Source organism: Aegilops tauschii, chromosome 4 (assembly GCF_002575655.3).
Source record: "Aegilops tauschii subsp. strangulata cultivar AL8/78 chromosome 4, Aet v6.0, whole genome shotgun sequence".
Taxonomy (NCBI): domain Eukaryota; kingdom Viridiplantae; phylum Streptophyta; class Magnoliopsida; order Poales; family Poaceae; genus Aegilops; species Aegilops tauschii.
Window position 1 is genome coordinate 519,021,864 of NC_053038.3, and position 16,943 is coordinate 519,038,806.

A 16,943-nucleotide genomic window follows, 5' to 3' on the forward strand; every position below is an offset into this window, starting at 1 on the left:
TCCGCGTTCAACACACGTGCAGCCCGATGACGTCTCCCACGCCTTGATCCAGCAAGGAGAGAGGGAGAGGTTGAGGAAGACTCCGTCCAGCAGCAGCACGACGGTGTGGTGGTGGTGGAGGAGCGTGGCAATCCCGCAGGGCTTCGCCAAGCACCGCGGGAGAGGAGGAGGAGGGAGAGGGGTAGGGCTGCGCCGAAAGAGAGATGTTCTCATGTGTCTTGGGCAGCCCAAACCTCAACTATATATAGGGGGGGAGGGGGCTGCGCCCCCTCTAGGGTTCCCACCCCAAGAGGAGGCGGTCAGCCCTAGATCCCATCAAGGGGGGCGGCCAAGGGGAGGAGAGGGGGGCGCCCCACTAGATGGGCCCTAAGGCCCATCTGGACCTAGGGTTTGCCCCCTCCCACTCTCCCATGCGCCTTGGGCCTTGGTGGGGGGGCGCACCTGCCCACCTGGGGCTGGTCCCCTCCCACACTTGGCCCACGCAGCCTTCTGGGGCTGGTGGCCCCACTTGGTGGACCCCCGGGACCCTCCCGGTGGTCCCGGTACATTACCGATATCACCCGAAACTTTTCCGGTCACCAAAACAGGACTTCCCATCTATAAATCTTTACCTCCGGACCATTCCGGAACTCCTCGTGACGTCCTGGATCTCATCCGGGACTCCGAACAACATTCGGTAACCACGTACATACTTTCCCTATAACCCTAGCGTCATCGAACCTTAAGTGTGTAGACCCTACGGGTTCGGGAACCATGCAGACATGACCGAGACGTTCTCCGGCCAATAACCTACAGCGGGATCTGGATACCCATGTTGGCTCCCACATGTTCCACGATGATCTCATCGGATGAACCACGATGTCGGGGATTCAATCAATCTCGTATGCAATTCCCTTTGTCTATCGGTATGTTACTTGCCCGAGATTCGATCGTCGGTATCCCGATACCTTGTTCAATCTCGTTACCGGCAAGTCTCTTTACTCGTTCCGTAACTCACATCATCCCGTGATCAACTCCTTGGTCACATTGTGCACATTATGATGATTTCCTACCGAGTGGGCCCAGAGATACCTCTCCGTTTACACGGAGTGACAAATCCCAGTCTTGATTCGTGCCAACCCAACAGACACTTTCGGAGATACCTGTTGTGCACCTTTATAGCCACCCAGTTACGTTGTGACATTTGGTACACCCAAAGCATTCCTACGGTATCCGGGAGTTGCACAATCTCATGGTCTAAGGAAATGATACTTGACATTAGAAAAGCTCTTAGCAAATGAACTACACGATCTTGTGCTAGGCTTAGGATTGGGTCTTGTCCATCGCATCATTCTCCTAATGATGTGATCCCGTTATCAACGACATCCAATGTCCATGGTCAGGAAACCGTAACCATCTATTGATCAACGAGCTAGTCAACTAGAGGCTTACTAGGGACATGGTGTTGTCTATGTATCCACACATGTATCTGAGTTTCCTATCAATACAATTCTAGCATGGATAATAAACGATTATCATGAACAAGGAAATATAATAATAACCAATTTATTATTGCCTCTAGGGCATATTTCCAACAGTCTCCCACTTGCACTAGAGTCAATAATCTAGTTCACATCACCATGTGATTAACACTCACAGGTCATATCACCATGTGACCAACATCCAAATAGTTTACTAGAGTCAACAATCTAGTTCACATCACTATGTGATTAACACTCAATGAGTTCTGGTTTGATCATGTTATGCTTGTGAGAGAGGTTATTAGTCAACGGGTCTGAACCTTTCAGATCCGTGTGTGCTTTACGAATATCTATGTCATCTTGTGGATTCTACCACGCGCTATTTGGAGCCATTTCAAATAATTGCTCTACTATACGAATCCGGTTTACTACTCAGAGTCATCCGGATTAGTGTCAAAGTTCGCATCGACGTAACCCTTTACGACGAACTCCCTTTCACCTCCATAATCGAGAAAATTTCTTAGTCCACTAGGTACTAAGGATAAGTTCGACCGCTGTCATGTGATCCTTTCCCGGATCACTATTGTACCCTCTTGACCAACTCATGGCAAGGCACACTACATGTGCGGTACGCAGCATAGCATACTGTAGAGCCTACGTCTGAAGCATAGGGGACGACCTTCGTCCTTTCTCTCTCTTCTGCTGTGGTCAGGTCTTGAGTCTTACTCAATACTCACATCTTGTAACACAGCCAAGAACTCCTTCTTTGCTGATCTATTTTGAACTCTTTCAAAATCATGTCCAAGTGTGCGTTCTTTGAAAGTATCATCAGACGTCTTGATCTATCTCTATAGATCTTGATGCCCAATACGTAAGCAGCTTTTATCCAGGTCTTCCTTTGAAAAACTCCTTTCAAACAACCCTTTATGCTTTCCAGAAATTTTACATCATTTCAGATCAACAATATGTCATTCACATATACTTATCAGAAATGTTGCAGCGCTCCCACTCACTTTATTGTAAATACAAGTTTCTAACAAACTTTGTATAAACCCAAAAACTTTGATCACTCCATCAAAGCGTATATTCTGACTCCGAGATGCTTGCTCTAGTCCATGGAAGGATCGCTGGAGCTAGCATACCTTTTAGCATCCTTAGGATCGACAAAACCTTTCTGATTGTATCACATACAACCTTTCCTTACGAAAACTGGTAAGGAAACTTGTTTTGACATCCATCTGCCAGATTTCATAAATGCAGCTAATGCTAACATGATTCCGACGGACTTAAGCATCGCTACGGATGAGAAAATCTCATCGTAGTCAACTCCTTGAACTTGTGAAAATACTCTTTGCCACAAGTCGAGCTTCATAGACGGTAACATTACCGTCCATGTCCGTCTTCTTCTTAAAGATCCATTTATCTCAATGGCTTGCCGATCATCGGGCAAGTTCACCAAAGTCCATGCTTTGTTCTGATACATGGATCCTATCTCGGATTTCATGGCTTCTAACCATTTGTCGGAATATGGGCCCACCATCGCTTCTCCATAGCTCGTAGGTTCATTATTGTCTAACAACATGATATCTAAGACAGGATTACCGTACCACTCAGGAGTAGTACATATCCTTCTCGACCTACGAGGTTTGGTAGTGACTTGATCCGAAGTTTCATGATCACTATCATAAGCTTCCACTTCAATTGGTGTAGGTGCCACAGGAACAACTTCCTGTGCCCTGCTACACACTAGTTGAAGTTATCGTTCAATAACCTCATCAAGTCTCTACCATCCTCCCACTCAATTCTTTCGAGAGAAACTTTTCCTCGAGAAAGGACCCGTTTCTAGAAACAATCACTTTTGCTTCCAGATCTGAAATAGGAGGTATACCCAACTGTTTTGGGTTTTCTATGAAGATGCATTTATCCGCTTTGGGTTCGAGCTTATCAGCCTAAAACTTTTCCACATAAGCATCGCAACCCCAAACTTTTAAGAAACGACAACTTAGGTTTCTCTAAACGGTGTCGTCTCAACGGAATTGCGTGGTGCCCCTTTTAAAGTGAATGCGGTTATCTCTAATGCCTAACCCATAAACGATAGTGGTAATTCGATAAGAGACATCATGGTATGCACCATATCCAATAGGGTGCAGTTATGATGTTCGGACACACCATCACACTATGGTGTTCCAGGCGGTATTAATTGTGAAACACTTTCCACAATGTCTTAATTGTGTGCCAAACTCGTAACTCAGATACTCATCTCTATGATCATATCACAGACATTTTATCCTCTTGTCACAACGATCTTCAACTTCACTCTGAAATTACTTGAACCTTTCAATAATTCAGACTTGTGTTTCATCAAGTAAATACACTCAGCATCTACTCAAACCATATGTGAAGTAAGAACATAACGATATCCACTGCATGCCTCAGCACTCATTGGACTGCATACATCAAAATGTATTACTTCCAATAAGTTGATCTCTTGTTCCATCTTACTGAAAACGAGGCCTTTCGGTCATCTTGCCCATGTGGTATGATTTGCATGTCTCAAGTGATTCAAAATCAAGTGAGTCCAAACGATCCATCTGCATGGAGTTTCTTCATGCATATATACCAATAGACATGGTTCGCATGTCTCAATCTTTTCAAAAACGACTGAGTCCAAAAATCCATCTACATGGAGCTTCTTCATGCGTTCTATACCAATATGACTCAAGTGGCAGTGCCACAAGTATGTGGTACTATTATTACTATCTTATATCTTTTTGCACGAACATGTGTATCACTACGATCGAGATTCATTTTAGGTGCAAGACCATTGAAGGTATTATTCAAATAAATAGAGTAACCATTATTCTCCTTAAATGAATAACCGTATTGCGATAAACATAATCCAATCATGCTCAACGCAAACACCAAATCTCGATGGTAGAGGGAGCATGCGATGTTTGATCACATCAACCTTGGAAACACTTCCAACACACATCATCATCTCACCTTTAGCCAGTCTCCATTTATTCCGCAGCTTTTATTTCGAGTTCTAACACTTAGCAACCGAACCAGTATCTAATACCCTGGTGCTGCTAGGAGTACTAGTAAAGTACACATTCATATAATGTATATCCAATATACTTCTGTCGACCTTGCCTGCCTTCTCATCTACCAAGTATCTAGGGTAGTTCTGCTTCAGTGACCGTTTCCCTCATTACAGAAGCACTTAGTCTCGGGTTTGGGTTCAACCTTGGGATTCTTCACTAGAGCAGCAAATGACTTGCTGTTTCATGAAGTATCCCTTTTGCCCTTGCCCTTCTTAAACTAGTGGTTTTACTAACCATCAACAATTGATGCTCCTTCATGATTTCTACTTTCGCGGTGTCAAACATCGCGAATAGCTCAAGGATCATCATAACTATCCCTGATATGTTATAGTTCATCACGAAGCTCTACTAGCTTGGTGGCAGTGACTATGGAGAACCATCACTATCTCATCTGGGAGATTAACTCCCACTCGATTCAAGTGATTGTAGTACTCAGACAATCTGAGCACATGCTCAACGATTGAGCTTTTCTCCCTTAGTTTGCAGGCTTAAGAAATTTGTCAGAGGTCTCATACCTCTTGACGTGGGCACTAGTCTGAAATCCCAATTTCAGTCTTCGGAACATCTCATATGTTCTGCGACGTTTCAAAACCGTCTTTGGTGCCACAATTCTAAACCGTTAGCAATACGCACTGAACTATCACGTAGTCATCAAAACGTGTATGTCAGATGTTTCGCAACATCTACAGACGACGCTGAGGTTCAGCACACCGAGCGGTGCATTAAGGACATAAGCCTTCTGTGCAGCAATGAGGACAATCCTCAGTTTACAGACCCAGTCCGCATAATTGCTACTACCAACTTTCAACTGAATTTTCTCTAGGAACATATCTTAAACAGTAGAACTAAAGCGCAAGCTATGACATAATTTGCAAAGACCTTTTTGAATATGTTCATGATAATGAAGTTCATCTGATTATGAACTCCCACTCAGATAGACATCCCTCTAGTCATCTAAGTGATACATGATCCGAGTCAAACTAGGCCGTGTCCGATCATCACGTGAGACGGACTAGTCATCATCGGTGAACATCTCCATGTTGATCGTATCTACTATACGACTCATGTTCGATCTTTCGATCTCTTGTGTTCCGAGGCCATGTCTGTACATGCTAGGCTCGTCAAGTCAACCTAAGTGTTTTGCATGTGTTCCGAGGCCATGTCTGTACATGCTAGGCTCGTCAACACCCGTTGTATTCGAACGTTAGAATCTATCACACCCGATCATCACGTGGTGCTTCGAAACAATGAACCTTCGCAACGGTGCACAGTTAGGGGGAACACGTCTCTTGAAATTTTAGTGAGGGATTATCTTATTTATGCTACCGTCGTTCTAAGCAAATAAGATGCATAACATGATAAACATCACATGCAATCAAATAGTGACATGATATGGCCAATATCATTTTGCTCCTTTGATCTCCATCTTCGGGGCACCATGATCATCTTTGTCACCGGCATGACACCATGATCTCCATCATCATGATCTCCATCATTGTGTCTTCATGAAGTTGTCACGCCAACGATTACTTCTACTTCTATGGCTAACGCGCTTAGCAATAAAGTAAAGTAATTTACATGGCGTTATTCAATGACACGCAGGTCATACAAAAAATAAAGACAACTCCTATGGCTCTTGCCGGTTGTCATACTCATCGACATGCAAGTCGTGATTCCTATTACAAGAATATGATCAATCTCATACATCACATATATCATTCATCACATCTTCTGGCCATATCACATCACATAGCACATGCTGCAAAAACAAGTTAGACGTCCTCTAATTATTGTTGCAAGTTTTTACGTGGCTTGTATAGGTTTCTAGTAAGAACGTTTCTTACCTACGTAAAACCACAACGTCATATGCCAATTTCTATTTACCCTTCATAAGGACCCTTTTCATCGAATCCGTTCCGACTAAAGTGGGAGAGACAGACACCCGCTAGCCACCTTATGAAACTAGTGCATGTCAGTCGGTGGAACCTGTCTCACGTAAGCGTACGTGTAAGGTCGGTCCGGGCCTCTTCATCCCACAATGCCGCCGAAACAAGATAAGACTGGTAGCGGCAAGAAAATTGACAAAATCGACGCCCACAACTACTTTGTGTTCTACTCGTGCATTGAAACTACCCATAAACCTAGCTCATGATGCCACTGTTGGGGAACGTAGCAGAAATTCAAAATTTTCTACGCATCACCAAGATCAATCTATGGAGTAATCTAGCAACGAGGGGAAGGGGAGTGCATCTACATACCATTGTAGATCGCGATGCGGAAGCGTTGCAAGAACGCGGATGAAGGAGTTGTACTCGTAGCGATGACGTCTCCCACGCCTTGATCCAGTAAGGAGAGAGGGAGAGGTTGAGGAAGACTCCGTCCAGCAGCAGCACGACGCTGTGGTGGTGGTGGAGGAGCGTGGCAATCCCGCAGGGCTTCGCCAAGCACCGCGGGAGAGGAGGAGGAGGGAGAGGGGTAGGGCTGCACCGAAAGAGAGATGTTCTCATGTGTCTTGGGCAGCCCAAACCTCAACTATATATAGGGGGGGAGGGGGCTGCGCTCCCTCTAGGGTTCCCACCCCAAGAGGAGGCGGCCAGCCCTAGATCCCATCAAGGGGGGCGGCCAAGGGGAGGAGAGGGGGGCGCCCCACTAGATGGGCCCTAAGGCCCATCTGGACCTAGGGTTTGCCCCCTCCCACTCTCCCATGCGCCTTGGGCCTTGGTGGGGGGGCGCACCTGCCCACCTGGGGCTGGTCCCCTCCCACACTTGGCCCATGCAGCCTTCTGGGGCTGGTGGCCCCACTTGGTGGACCCCCGGGACCCTCCCGGTGGTCCCGGTACATTACCGATATCACCCGAAACTTTTCCGGTCACCAAAACAGGACTTCCCATCTATAAATCTTTACCTCCGGACCATTCCGGAACTCCTCGTGACGTCCTGGATCTCATCCGGGACTCCGAACAACATTCGGTAACCACGTACATACTTTCCCTATAACCCTAGCGTCATCGAACCTTAAGTGTGTAGACCCTACGGGTTCGGGAACCATGCAGACATGACCGAGACGTTCTCCGGCCAATAACCTACAGCGGGATCTGGATACCCATGTTGGCTCCCACATGTTTCACGATGATCTCATCGGATGAACCACGATGTCTGGGATTCAATCAATCCCGTATGCAATTCCTTTTGTCTATCGGTATGTTACTTGCCCGAGATTCGATCGTCGGTATCCCGATACCTTGTTCAATCTCGTTACCGGCAAGTCTCTTTACTCGTTCCGTAACTCACATCATCCCGTGATCAACTCCTTGGTCACATTGTGCACATTATGATGATGTCCTACCGAGTGGGCCCAGAGATACCTCTCCGTTTACACGGAGTGACAAATCCCAGTCTCGATTCGTGCCAACCCAACAGACACTTTCGGAGATACCTGTAGTGCACCTTTATAGCCACCCAGTTACGTTGTGACATTTGGTAGACCCAAAGCATTCCTACGGTATCCGGGAGTTGCACAATCTCATGGTCTAAGGAAATGATACTTGACATTAGAAAAGCTCTTAGCAAACGAACTACACGATCTTGTACTAGGCTTAGGATTGGGTCTTGTCCATCACATCATTCTCCTAATGATGTGATCCCGTTATCAACGACATCCAATGTCCATGGTCAGGAAACCGTAACCATCTATTGATCAACGAGCTAGTCAACTAGAGGCTTACTAGGGACATGGTGTTGTCTATGTATCCACACATGTATCTGAGTTTCCTATCAATACAATTCTAGCATGGATAATAAACGATTATCATGAACAAGGAAATATAATAATAACCAATTTATTGTTGCCTCTAGGGCATATTTCCAACACCCTTTTCATCGAATCCGATCCGACTAAAGTGGGAGAGACAGACACCCGCTAGCCACCTTATGCAACTAGTGCATGTCAGTCGGTGGAACCTGTCTCACGTAAGCGTACGTGTAAGGTCGGTCCGGGCCGCTTCATCACACGATGCCGCCGAATCAAGATAAGACTAGTAACGGCAAGTAAATTGACAAAATCAACGCCCACAACAGCTTGTATTCTACTCGTGCATAGAAACTACGCATGGACCTAGCTCATGATGCCACTGTTGGGGATCGTAGCAGAAATTTAAAATTTTCTACGCATCACCAAGATCAATCTATGGAGTTTACTAGCAACGAGAGGGAAGGAGTGCATCTACATACCCTTGTAGATCGCGAGCGGAAGCGTTCAAGGGAACGGGGTTGATGGAGTCGTACTCGTCGTGATCCAAATCACCGATGATCCTAGCGCCGAACGGACGGCACCTCCGCGTTCAACACACGTACGGTTGGGAGAGACGTCTCCTCCTTCTTGATCCAGCAAGGGGGAAGGAGAGGTTGATGGAGATCCAGCAGCACGACGGCGTGGTGGTGGAAGCAGCGGGGATCTCGGCAGGGCTTCGCCAAGCTCAGCGAGAGGGAGAGGTGTTACGGGGGAAAGGGAGGCGCCAGGGGCTTGGGTGCGCAGCCCTCCCTCCCCCCCCCCTTTATATAGGGGCCCTGGGGGGCACCGGCCCCTGGAGATCCCATCTCAAGGGGGGGCGGCGGCCAAGGGGGGACTTGCCCCCAAAGTCAGGTGGGGCGCCCCCCACCCCCAGGGTTTCCAACCCTAGGCGCAGGGGGAGGCCCAGGGGGGCGCACCAGCCCACCAGGGGCTGGTTCCCTTCCCACTTCAGCCCATGGGGCCCTCCGGGATAGGTGGCCCCACCCGGTGGACCCCCGGGACCCTTTCGGTGGTCCCGGTACAATACCGGTGACCCCCGAAACTTTTCCGGTGGCCGAAACTGGACTTTCTATATATAAATCTTTACCTCCGGACCATTCCGGAACTCCTCGTGATGTCCGCGATCTCATCCGGGACTCCGAACAACTTTCGGGTTATCGCATACTAATATCTCTACAACCCTAGCGTCACCGAACCTTAAGTGTGTAGACCGTACGGGTTCGGGAGACACGCAGACATGACCGAGACGACTCTCCTGTCAATAACCAACAGCAGGATCTGGATACCCATGTTGGCTCCCACATGCTCCTCGATGATCTCATCGGATGAACCGCGACGTCGAGGATTCAAGTAATCCCGTATACAATTCCCTTTGTCAATCGGTACGTTACTTGCCCGAGATTCGATCGTCGGTATCCCAATACCTCGTTCAATCTCGTTACCGGCAAGTCACTTTACTCGTTCCGTAATGCATGATCCCGTGACTAACTACTTAGTCACATTGAGCTCATTATGATGATGCAATACCGAGTGGGCCCAGAGATACCTCTCCGTCATACGGAGTGACAAATCCCAGTCTCGATCCGAGCCAACCCAACATACACTTTCGGAGATACCTGTAGTGCACCTTTATGGCCACCCAGTTACGTTGTGACGTTTGGTACACCCAAAGCATTCCTACGGTATCCGGGAGTTGCACGATCTCATGGTCTAAGGAAATGATACTTGACATTAGAAAAGCTTCAGCAAACGAACTACATGATCTAGTGCTATGCTTAGGATTGGGTCTTGTCCATCACATCATTCTCCTAATGATGTGATCCCGTTATCAATGACATCCAATGTCCATGGTCAGGAAACCGTAACCATCTATTGATCAACGTGCTAGTCAACTAGAGGCTCACTAGGGACATGTTATGGTCTATGTGTTCACACATGTATTACGATTTCCGGATAACACAATTATAGCATGAACAATAGACAATTATCATGAACAAGGAAATATAATAATAACCATTTTTATTATTGCCTCTAGGGCATATTTCCAACAGTCTCCCACTTGCACTAGAGTCAATAATCTAGTTACATTGTGATGAATCGTGCACCCATAGAGTTATGGTGTTGATCATGTTTTGCCCATGGAAGAGGTTTAGTCAACGGATCTGCGACATTCAAATCCGTATGTACTTTACAAATATCTATGTCTCCATTTTGAACATTTCCACGAATGGAGTTGAAGCGACGCTTGATGTGCCTGGTCTTCTTGTGAAACCTGGGCTCCTTGGCAAGGGCAAGAGCTCCAGTGTTGTCACAGAAGAGAGTCATCGGCCCCGATGCATTGGGAATAACTCCTAGGTCGGCAATGAACTCCTTCATCCAGATTTCTTCATGTGCTGCCTCCGAGGCTGCCATGTACTCCGCTTCACATGTAGATCCCGCCACGACGCTTTGCTTGCAACTGCACCAGCTGACTGCCCCACCATTCAAAATATACACGTATCCGGTTTGTGACTTAGAGTCATCCAGATCTGTGTCGAAGCTACCATCGATGTAACCCTTTACGACGAGCTCTTCGTCACCTCCATAAACGAGAAACACATCCTTAGTCCTTTTCAGGTACTTCAGGATGTTCTTGACCGCTGTCCAGTATTCCATGCCGGGATTACTTTGGTACCTTCCTACCAAACTCATGGCAAGATTTACATCAGGTCTGGTACACAGCATGGCATACATAATAGACCCTATGGCCGAGGCATAGGGGACGACACTCATCTTTTCTCTATCTTCTGCCGTGGTCGGGCATTGAGCCGTGCTCAATCTCACACCTTGCAATACAAGCAAGAACCCCTTCTTGGACTGATCCATATTGAACTTCTTCAATATCTTGTCAAGGTATGTGCTTTGTGAAAGACCTATGAGGCGTCTCGATCTATCTCTATAGATCTTGATGCCTAATATGTAAGCAGCTTCTCCAACGTCCTTCATTGAAAAACACTTATTCAAGTAGGCCTTTATACTTTCCAAGAATTCTATATCATTTCCCATCAATAGTATGTCATCCACATATAATATGAGAAATGCTACAGAGCTCCCACTCACTTTTTTGTAAACACAGGCTTCTCCATAAGTCTGTGTAAACCCAAACGCTTTGATCATCTCATCAAAGCGAATGTTCCAACTCCGAGATGCCTGCACCAACCCATAGATTGAGCGCTGGAGCTTGCATACTTTGTTAGCATTCTTAGGATCGACAAAACCAGACCATAAATTTTGTTAGTTCCACTCTGGAAGCACACATTGCACAATAATATAAATGCTGCATGGGGTGCCATGACTTGGTTAACTCATTAATGTGTTATTTACTTTGTGTTTTAGAAACCGATTCATATAGAGAGCCTTTTTGCTCGGTCAAATCCGAGTCATGGTGGTAGCTCTAGCTGAAAGGTTAGCTCAATTATTTCTAAAATGCATAATTGATACTTGCATTACATGTCTGAAAGGTTCTCACCTAATTTATGCTTCAAATAAAATTAAGAAAATGCTCATCTGGCTACATTGATGTGATCTTCTTTTGTTTATTTTGTAACATTAATCTGTAGTTGCATTGCTTGGAAATTCATAGTTAGTATTTTTTTTATAGATTCTTTACATGTTCAAGTAGCTTAATTTTCTGATAGATGGATTTGGAAGCAGGCAGGCCATGGCAGGGCATTGATTTCTTGGATCAGTTTGCATCGGGGTCGTGTGAAGTGGCGCCTATGAAGTTTATCGACAAGGCAGTTGAATGAATACACCTATTAGTATGCTTAGTAGCTATGGCTTGGTAGTTGTCTCTCCTTTTAATTTATTATGTTCATGCTCTTATTACTCCCTCTTCTATTATAGCGCTTTTCGTATCGAACTTCATGTCGAGTGGCTACGCTTTTGGTTTCGAACTTCATGTCCAGCGGCTATCTTTTGTGTTTTTATGAACGCACTGAAATTGATTCTGCCTTATAGTGTCATGCCGATATTGAGCACCACTATGTCTCAGCTTCTATCACATTTGAATATTTCTTCTTTATTTATTGTTATCATGTATGAATGCATATGTTAAATCTGGATTCCTACTGACTTAGCATTACCTGCTTGATCAAATGTTGGGACCTGGCGCGATTCCGATCTAGTGATAGTAGAAGCAAGTAGAGTCGGAAGCAAGTGGAGGAGGAGAAGCCATCACGTGAGGTGAGGTGAGGCGAGGGGGGGACATAGCATTGTTCCCGGCCCGGCCGGCCTGACAAAAGTTGCAGCGCACCAACGAACCAACTCACGTGCTGACGCACCTCTCCTTCGTCCCTTACCTTTCTTCCGTTAAAAAAGCAACCTCACTCGCTCGCTTGACCTGCTACTCACTGATGGCCACCACTGTACGATACACATGCAGTACTGACTCTTCTCTTCACTCTGCACCACTGACACCACAGTGATCGACAGACAGTGTACGTGCAGAACGAAGCTCACGCAACCAGCTCACATAGATAATGCAAAAGATCAAACATTTTCAATTTATTCCCGGGTTTTTTGAACAGATTTCCTTATTTATTTCCGACAAAAAAGATGATGAGACCCATATATAAACTACATAAACAAGCAACGCGAAATAGTACACGGAAGAAAGCAAGGAAAAAAAGGAATTTGCATGCAAAATTAAGCAGATCGTCGTCGTGGCGCTAATCGGATCATCCGTATCCATCCATGGTCGGTCGGTCCATGCTTGCTTGCTTGCTAGCTAGCTAGGCTGCTCGATCCGTGCGGCGAGTCGGCAGTTCAGCACACGCCGTAGTCGCGGAACATGTGCTCCGCCGCGCCGCCGGACCCGGAGGACGCCGACACGACGCCCCCGCCCACGCCGCCGCGGAGGTGCACCAGCTCGTTCTGCCGGCGCAGCTCCATCACCTTGCGGTGGGAGTTGGAGTGCTGCGTGAGCACGAACGTGGGGCTCGCCGCCGGGCGGTACTCCGGCACCAGCCGCCCCGACTTGTACCGCACCCCGCACGCGTTGCACAGCGTCTTGGGGCCCAGCGGCCCCGTCCGCCACTGCGGCGTCTTCTCCGACGCGCAGTGCGTGCACCGGCGCACCTCGCCGCTCTGCTCCCCTCCGCCCAGCTCGGCCGCCCCGACCACGAGGCCGCTCTTCTTGACGCCGCCGCCGCCGCCGCCTGACCGCGCCGGCTTCGAGTCGGAGGATGACGAGGAGGAGGACGGGGACGGCTGGCGCGGCGCCAGGGCGTGCCACGCTGCCGCGGCCGCGGAGGCCGCACGCGACCTCTTGCTCCGCGCGCCGCGGCCAGGCGCGGCCGCCGACGCGGAATTCTCCTGCTTCACCACGACGCCGCCGTTCCTCGCGGCGGCCGCCATCGCCGCCTGCACGGCCGGCGGGTAGTTGGGGATGTCCGGGTAGGAGTCGTCCACGAAGTTGGACAGCCACTCCAGCTCCGCGGCTTCCTCAGTCTGCAGCACGTACACATCAAGCATGTAAGTAAGTGCTCTGGCTAGCTAGATCTCAATCATCTCATCACCCAGTTCTTCCGTGCTTAATTCTTAGTTTCTCACACATTTCTTCAGGAACTAAGATCGACCACGCGATCGAACGTTGAAGTAAGTAATTACCGGGACAGGCAGGTAAAACTCGTCGGCGAAGGAGAGGTTGAAGGACGACGGGTGGTGGTGCTGGTGGTCGGACGAGGAGGCCGCAGCAGCCGCGGGCTGGGCCGGCGCGTTGTCGGCGGCGCCATTATTCGCGCCGGAGAAGAAGTCGTGCGCGCCGAGGTGGGAGGAGAGGTCGAGCATCTCGTCGACGCGCATGGGGTCGGCGCCGTCGCCGCCCGCGGCGCCCCCGTAGAAATGGTACTGGTGCGGGGGCTGGGAGTGGGAGTATGCGGAGTGGTGGTGGTGGTGTTGGTTCATGGGCGAGGCGGCGGCGGATGGCGGCGCGTGGTGGTAGTGCGAGCCCATGCCGAGCTCCATGCCCAAGGCTGCCTCCCACTCCGGCGCCATGCCTGCCAGCTTAATTATACTACCGGGACGTACAGGAGCGTGCAGCGAGTGGAGTGGGGTGGCTAGCTAGCTAGTAGCTCGCAGTAATGGCGGGGTGGCAGTACAGCGAGCTGGTAGTGGCAGTGGCAGTGAGCGGGAGTGAGAGTGGCTGTGGCTGCCGGCAGAAGCTAAGCTTGGCTTGGGGGCAAGCTAGGCTTGGCTCTGGGGAGCTCCAGTCGCGTCTCGCACCAGTAACAGGAAAGCCGCCGAGGCAAAACCATTAATATAGAGGAGGAGAGCAAGCCAAGCTCGCTAAGACTAGGGATGGGTGAGGTGAGGTGAGAGGTGATGCGTGATGAGCACATGAAAGGGCAACTGAGCTTGCCGGGGAGGTCCATGCCATGGTGGTAAATTATTACCACCACTGGCAGTAGCTAGCAGAGGAGTGAGGAAGCAGCTGCTTGTGTCGTGGTGTAGACGTGTAGTGTGAGCGTGCAGAGCTAGCGCCAGCCGCATGGTAGAGTGAGCTAGGTGCATTGCAACCCAACACGCACAAGGAACAGGGCCCGTGCACTGCCCGTACTCACCCATATGCATACCATATGCATGCATGCCCCACCGGCCGGCCACTCACGCCCATCACACAATCATTGAGCCCCTCTCTGGATCAGTTAAATTAGCAAGTAAGTAGTTACTTTCACCGTGCATGCATGGTTTAGACTAGTACGTACGTAGTAATTCTCTGCACGTAGCATGTGTTGACACATTTACTTAGGCACGGCCGGGCATATCGATCGATCCATCACCCCGACCTTATCGCCATCGTTTACACGGTGGGGCACCTGGCTGGCTGGTTTGTTGCAGCCGCGGGACACTCCAGTGACAAGCTGTAGTTTGTCAGACGCCAGCGTCTTCTTACCAAGGACGTGCGTGGGCCCGCGCCCATTCACCACCATAACATAACGGTCCTGTCAATTTACGTACGTACTCACTCGGATGGAATAATGGAACCAAACCTCCTGCTCCTGGCCACATGATTTGCCAGCGTGCATCATGGCGTGATAAGGGAGTAACAAGGATCGAGCGCGCATAGAGATGCTGACTCTTGTACGTACTGAACCGGCATCGTGTCATGTCCATCATCAACCTTGTACACCCGGTCGGCGAATGGATTCATTCGCACACGTCCTAGCTAGGGAGGGTTGCAGCAAATCTCTTTGTAAAACTTGGCTCCAGGTACGACTCACTGTCGAATTTTCTTCGCTCTCTTCAATCGGACCAGGCTAATTTGACAATAGCAGGCTTGGCAACGGTGACAAATTCACCAAGTTTGGTTGGTTGCGCAAATTGAACCACCTCGCCCGATCGGTACACACTGAATACCACTTCGTGAGACCAGGGGCGAACAAAGCCCTAGCCGCCGTCCCATCTACCCCCCCCCCCCCCCCCTGCAACCACCAGGGCGCGTTGCCGGGAAAATCCCGTGCTGCGACGGCAGGAAGAGTTGGAGGGTTGTTGCTGGATGAGGAAGGAGATACGTGCTTGAGTGGTGCTCTTCGTTAGGCGGTGCTTGACGGCGGTGTTCGTCATCAAGCGTTGCGATCTTCAACGGCGGCCCGGCCTGGCAATGTCATCCGAGAAGAGGGAGTCGATGCATGGTCCTTGCCATCGGCATCCGATCCGGACATGTCGTACACCGGTGGCTTTGTTCAGGTTTCTTTTGGGGAGTTTGGTTTGGGCAGCAAGGCGGCGGTGTTCTTCCAATGTGGAAATAATGATTTCCCTGCTCTTTCCCTGCCCCATTGATGCGCTTATAGTCGGTGGAGGACATGTGGAGCCATCTCTCTGCTAGGTCTTCTAGGATTAGGTCGGTTTTGGTTTTGGGTGGATCCATCTGGATTCGACCGGCTTTCATGGACTTCGAAGTTTTGACGGGCTCTTGTCGGCGTTTTCTTCTCCGGCGCGGCGTCTCCTGGTTTGCATCGACAACTTGCTGTCCGCTGCTTCTACAAGCTCCTAGGTTTACAAACATTCGCTCCGCGAGACGAAGGCCCAGAGGGGGCATATAATTACGCCACAGCACGTCGCCGATAAATACAGAAGGAAGAATACTTCAGCGCCCTCAAGAATTTTGAATGTGATTTTTTTCCCTATATGGGTGTGTTTCTAAGGACATGCTTAATCTACATGGATTAGGCCTTTTCTTGAACAAAAGTAAAAGCACCACGATCGATTTCTCGAGGCTGAGTTAACAAAGTGGCAAGGCGAGCGATGGACGGAGCGAATCGGGCGGGCGGGGCGGGGAGCAAGGCAGGCGTGCATGCATGCACGCACGCAGCACGAGCATCGAATCACGTGAGGCCGACGAGGATCCCGAGGCCGACGGGGGAATCGTCGCCGGCACGTGCCGCCTCGTGCCCGGCCCCCATGCACGTGACGCCACTGGCCTGCATGCGACTTTTTCTTACCACCTCCACCACCACCATGGCCTGTTCGTTCATACTGTATGCGCCTAGCTTACTAGCTGTGCACCATCCTCCATGGTCGTTAGTTTGGTCGATGGATTCGACGTGA

The 16,943-nt window shown here is 49.1% G+C and overlaps 1 protein-coding gene across 1 annotated transcript; it reads right to left on the reverse strand.

Moving 5' to 3' along the window:
- Positions 1-12,872: 12,872 nt before the first annotated feature.
- LOC109771755 (uncharacterized) lies at positions 12,873-14,792 on the reverse strand. Its single transcript, XM_020330454.2, has 2 exons — positions 14,004-14,792; positions 12,873-13,844 (listed from the first exon to the last, which is right to left on the reverse strand). The coding sequence occupies exons 1-2, from the start codon at positions 14,388-14,390 to the stop codon at positions 13,161-13,163; spliced, it is 1,071 nt and encodes a 356-aa protein (XP_020186043.1). The 5' UTR covers positions 14,391-14,792; the 3' UTR covers positions 12,873-13,160.
- Positions 14,793-16,943: the final 2,151 nt, after the last annotated feature.

Bases quoted from the DNA above. Each gene is read 5' to 3' on its own strand.
- LOC109771755 (XM_020330454.2), bottom strand. From the start codon at position 14,390: ATGGCGCCGGAGTGGGAGGCAGCCTTGGGCATGGAGCTCGGCATGGGC. The intron at 13,845-14,003 runs GTAATTACTTAC...TACGTGCTGCAG, and splicing joins AGTTTTACCTGCCTGTCCCG to ACTGAGGAAGCCGCGGAGCT.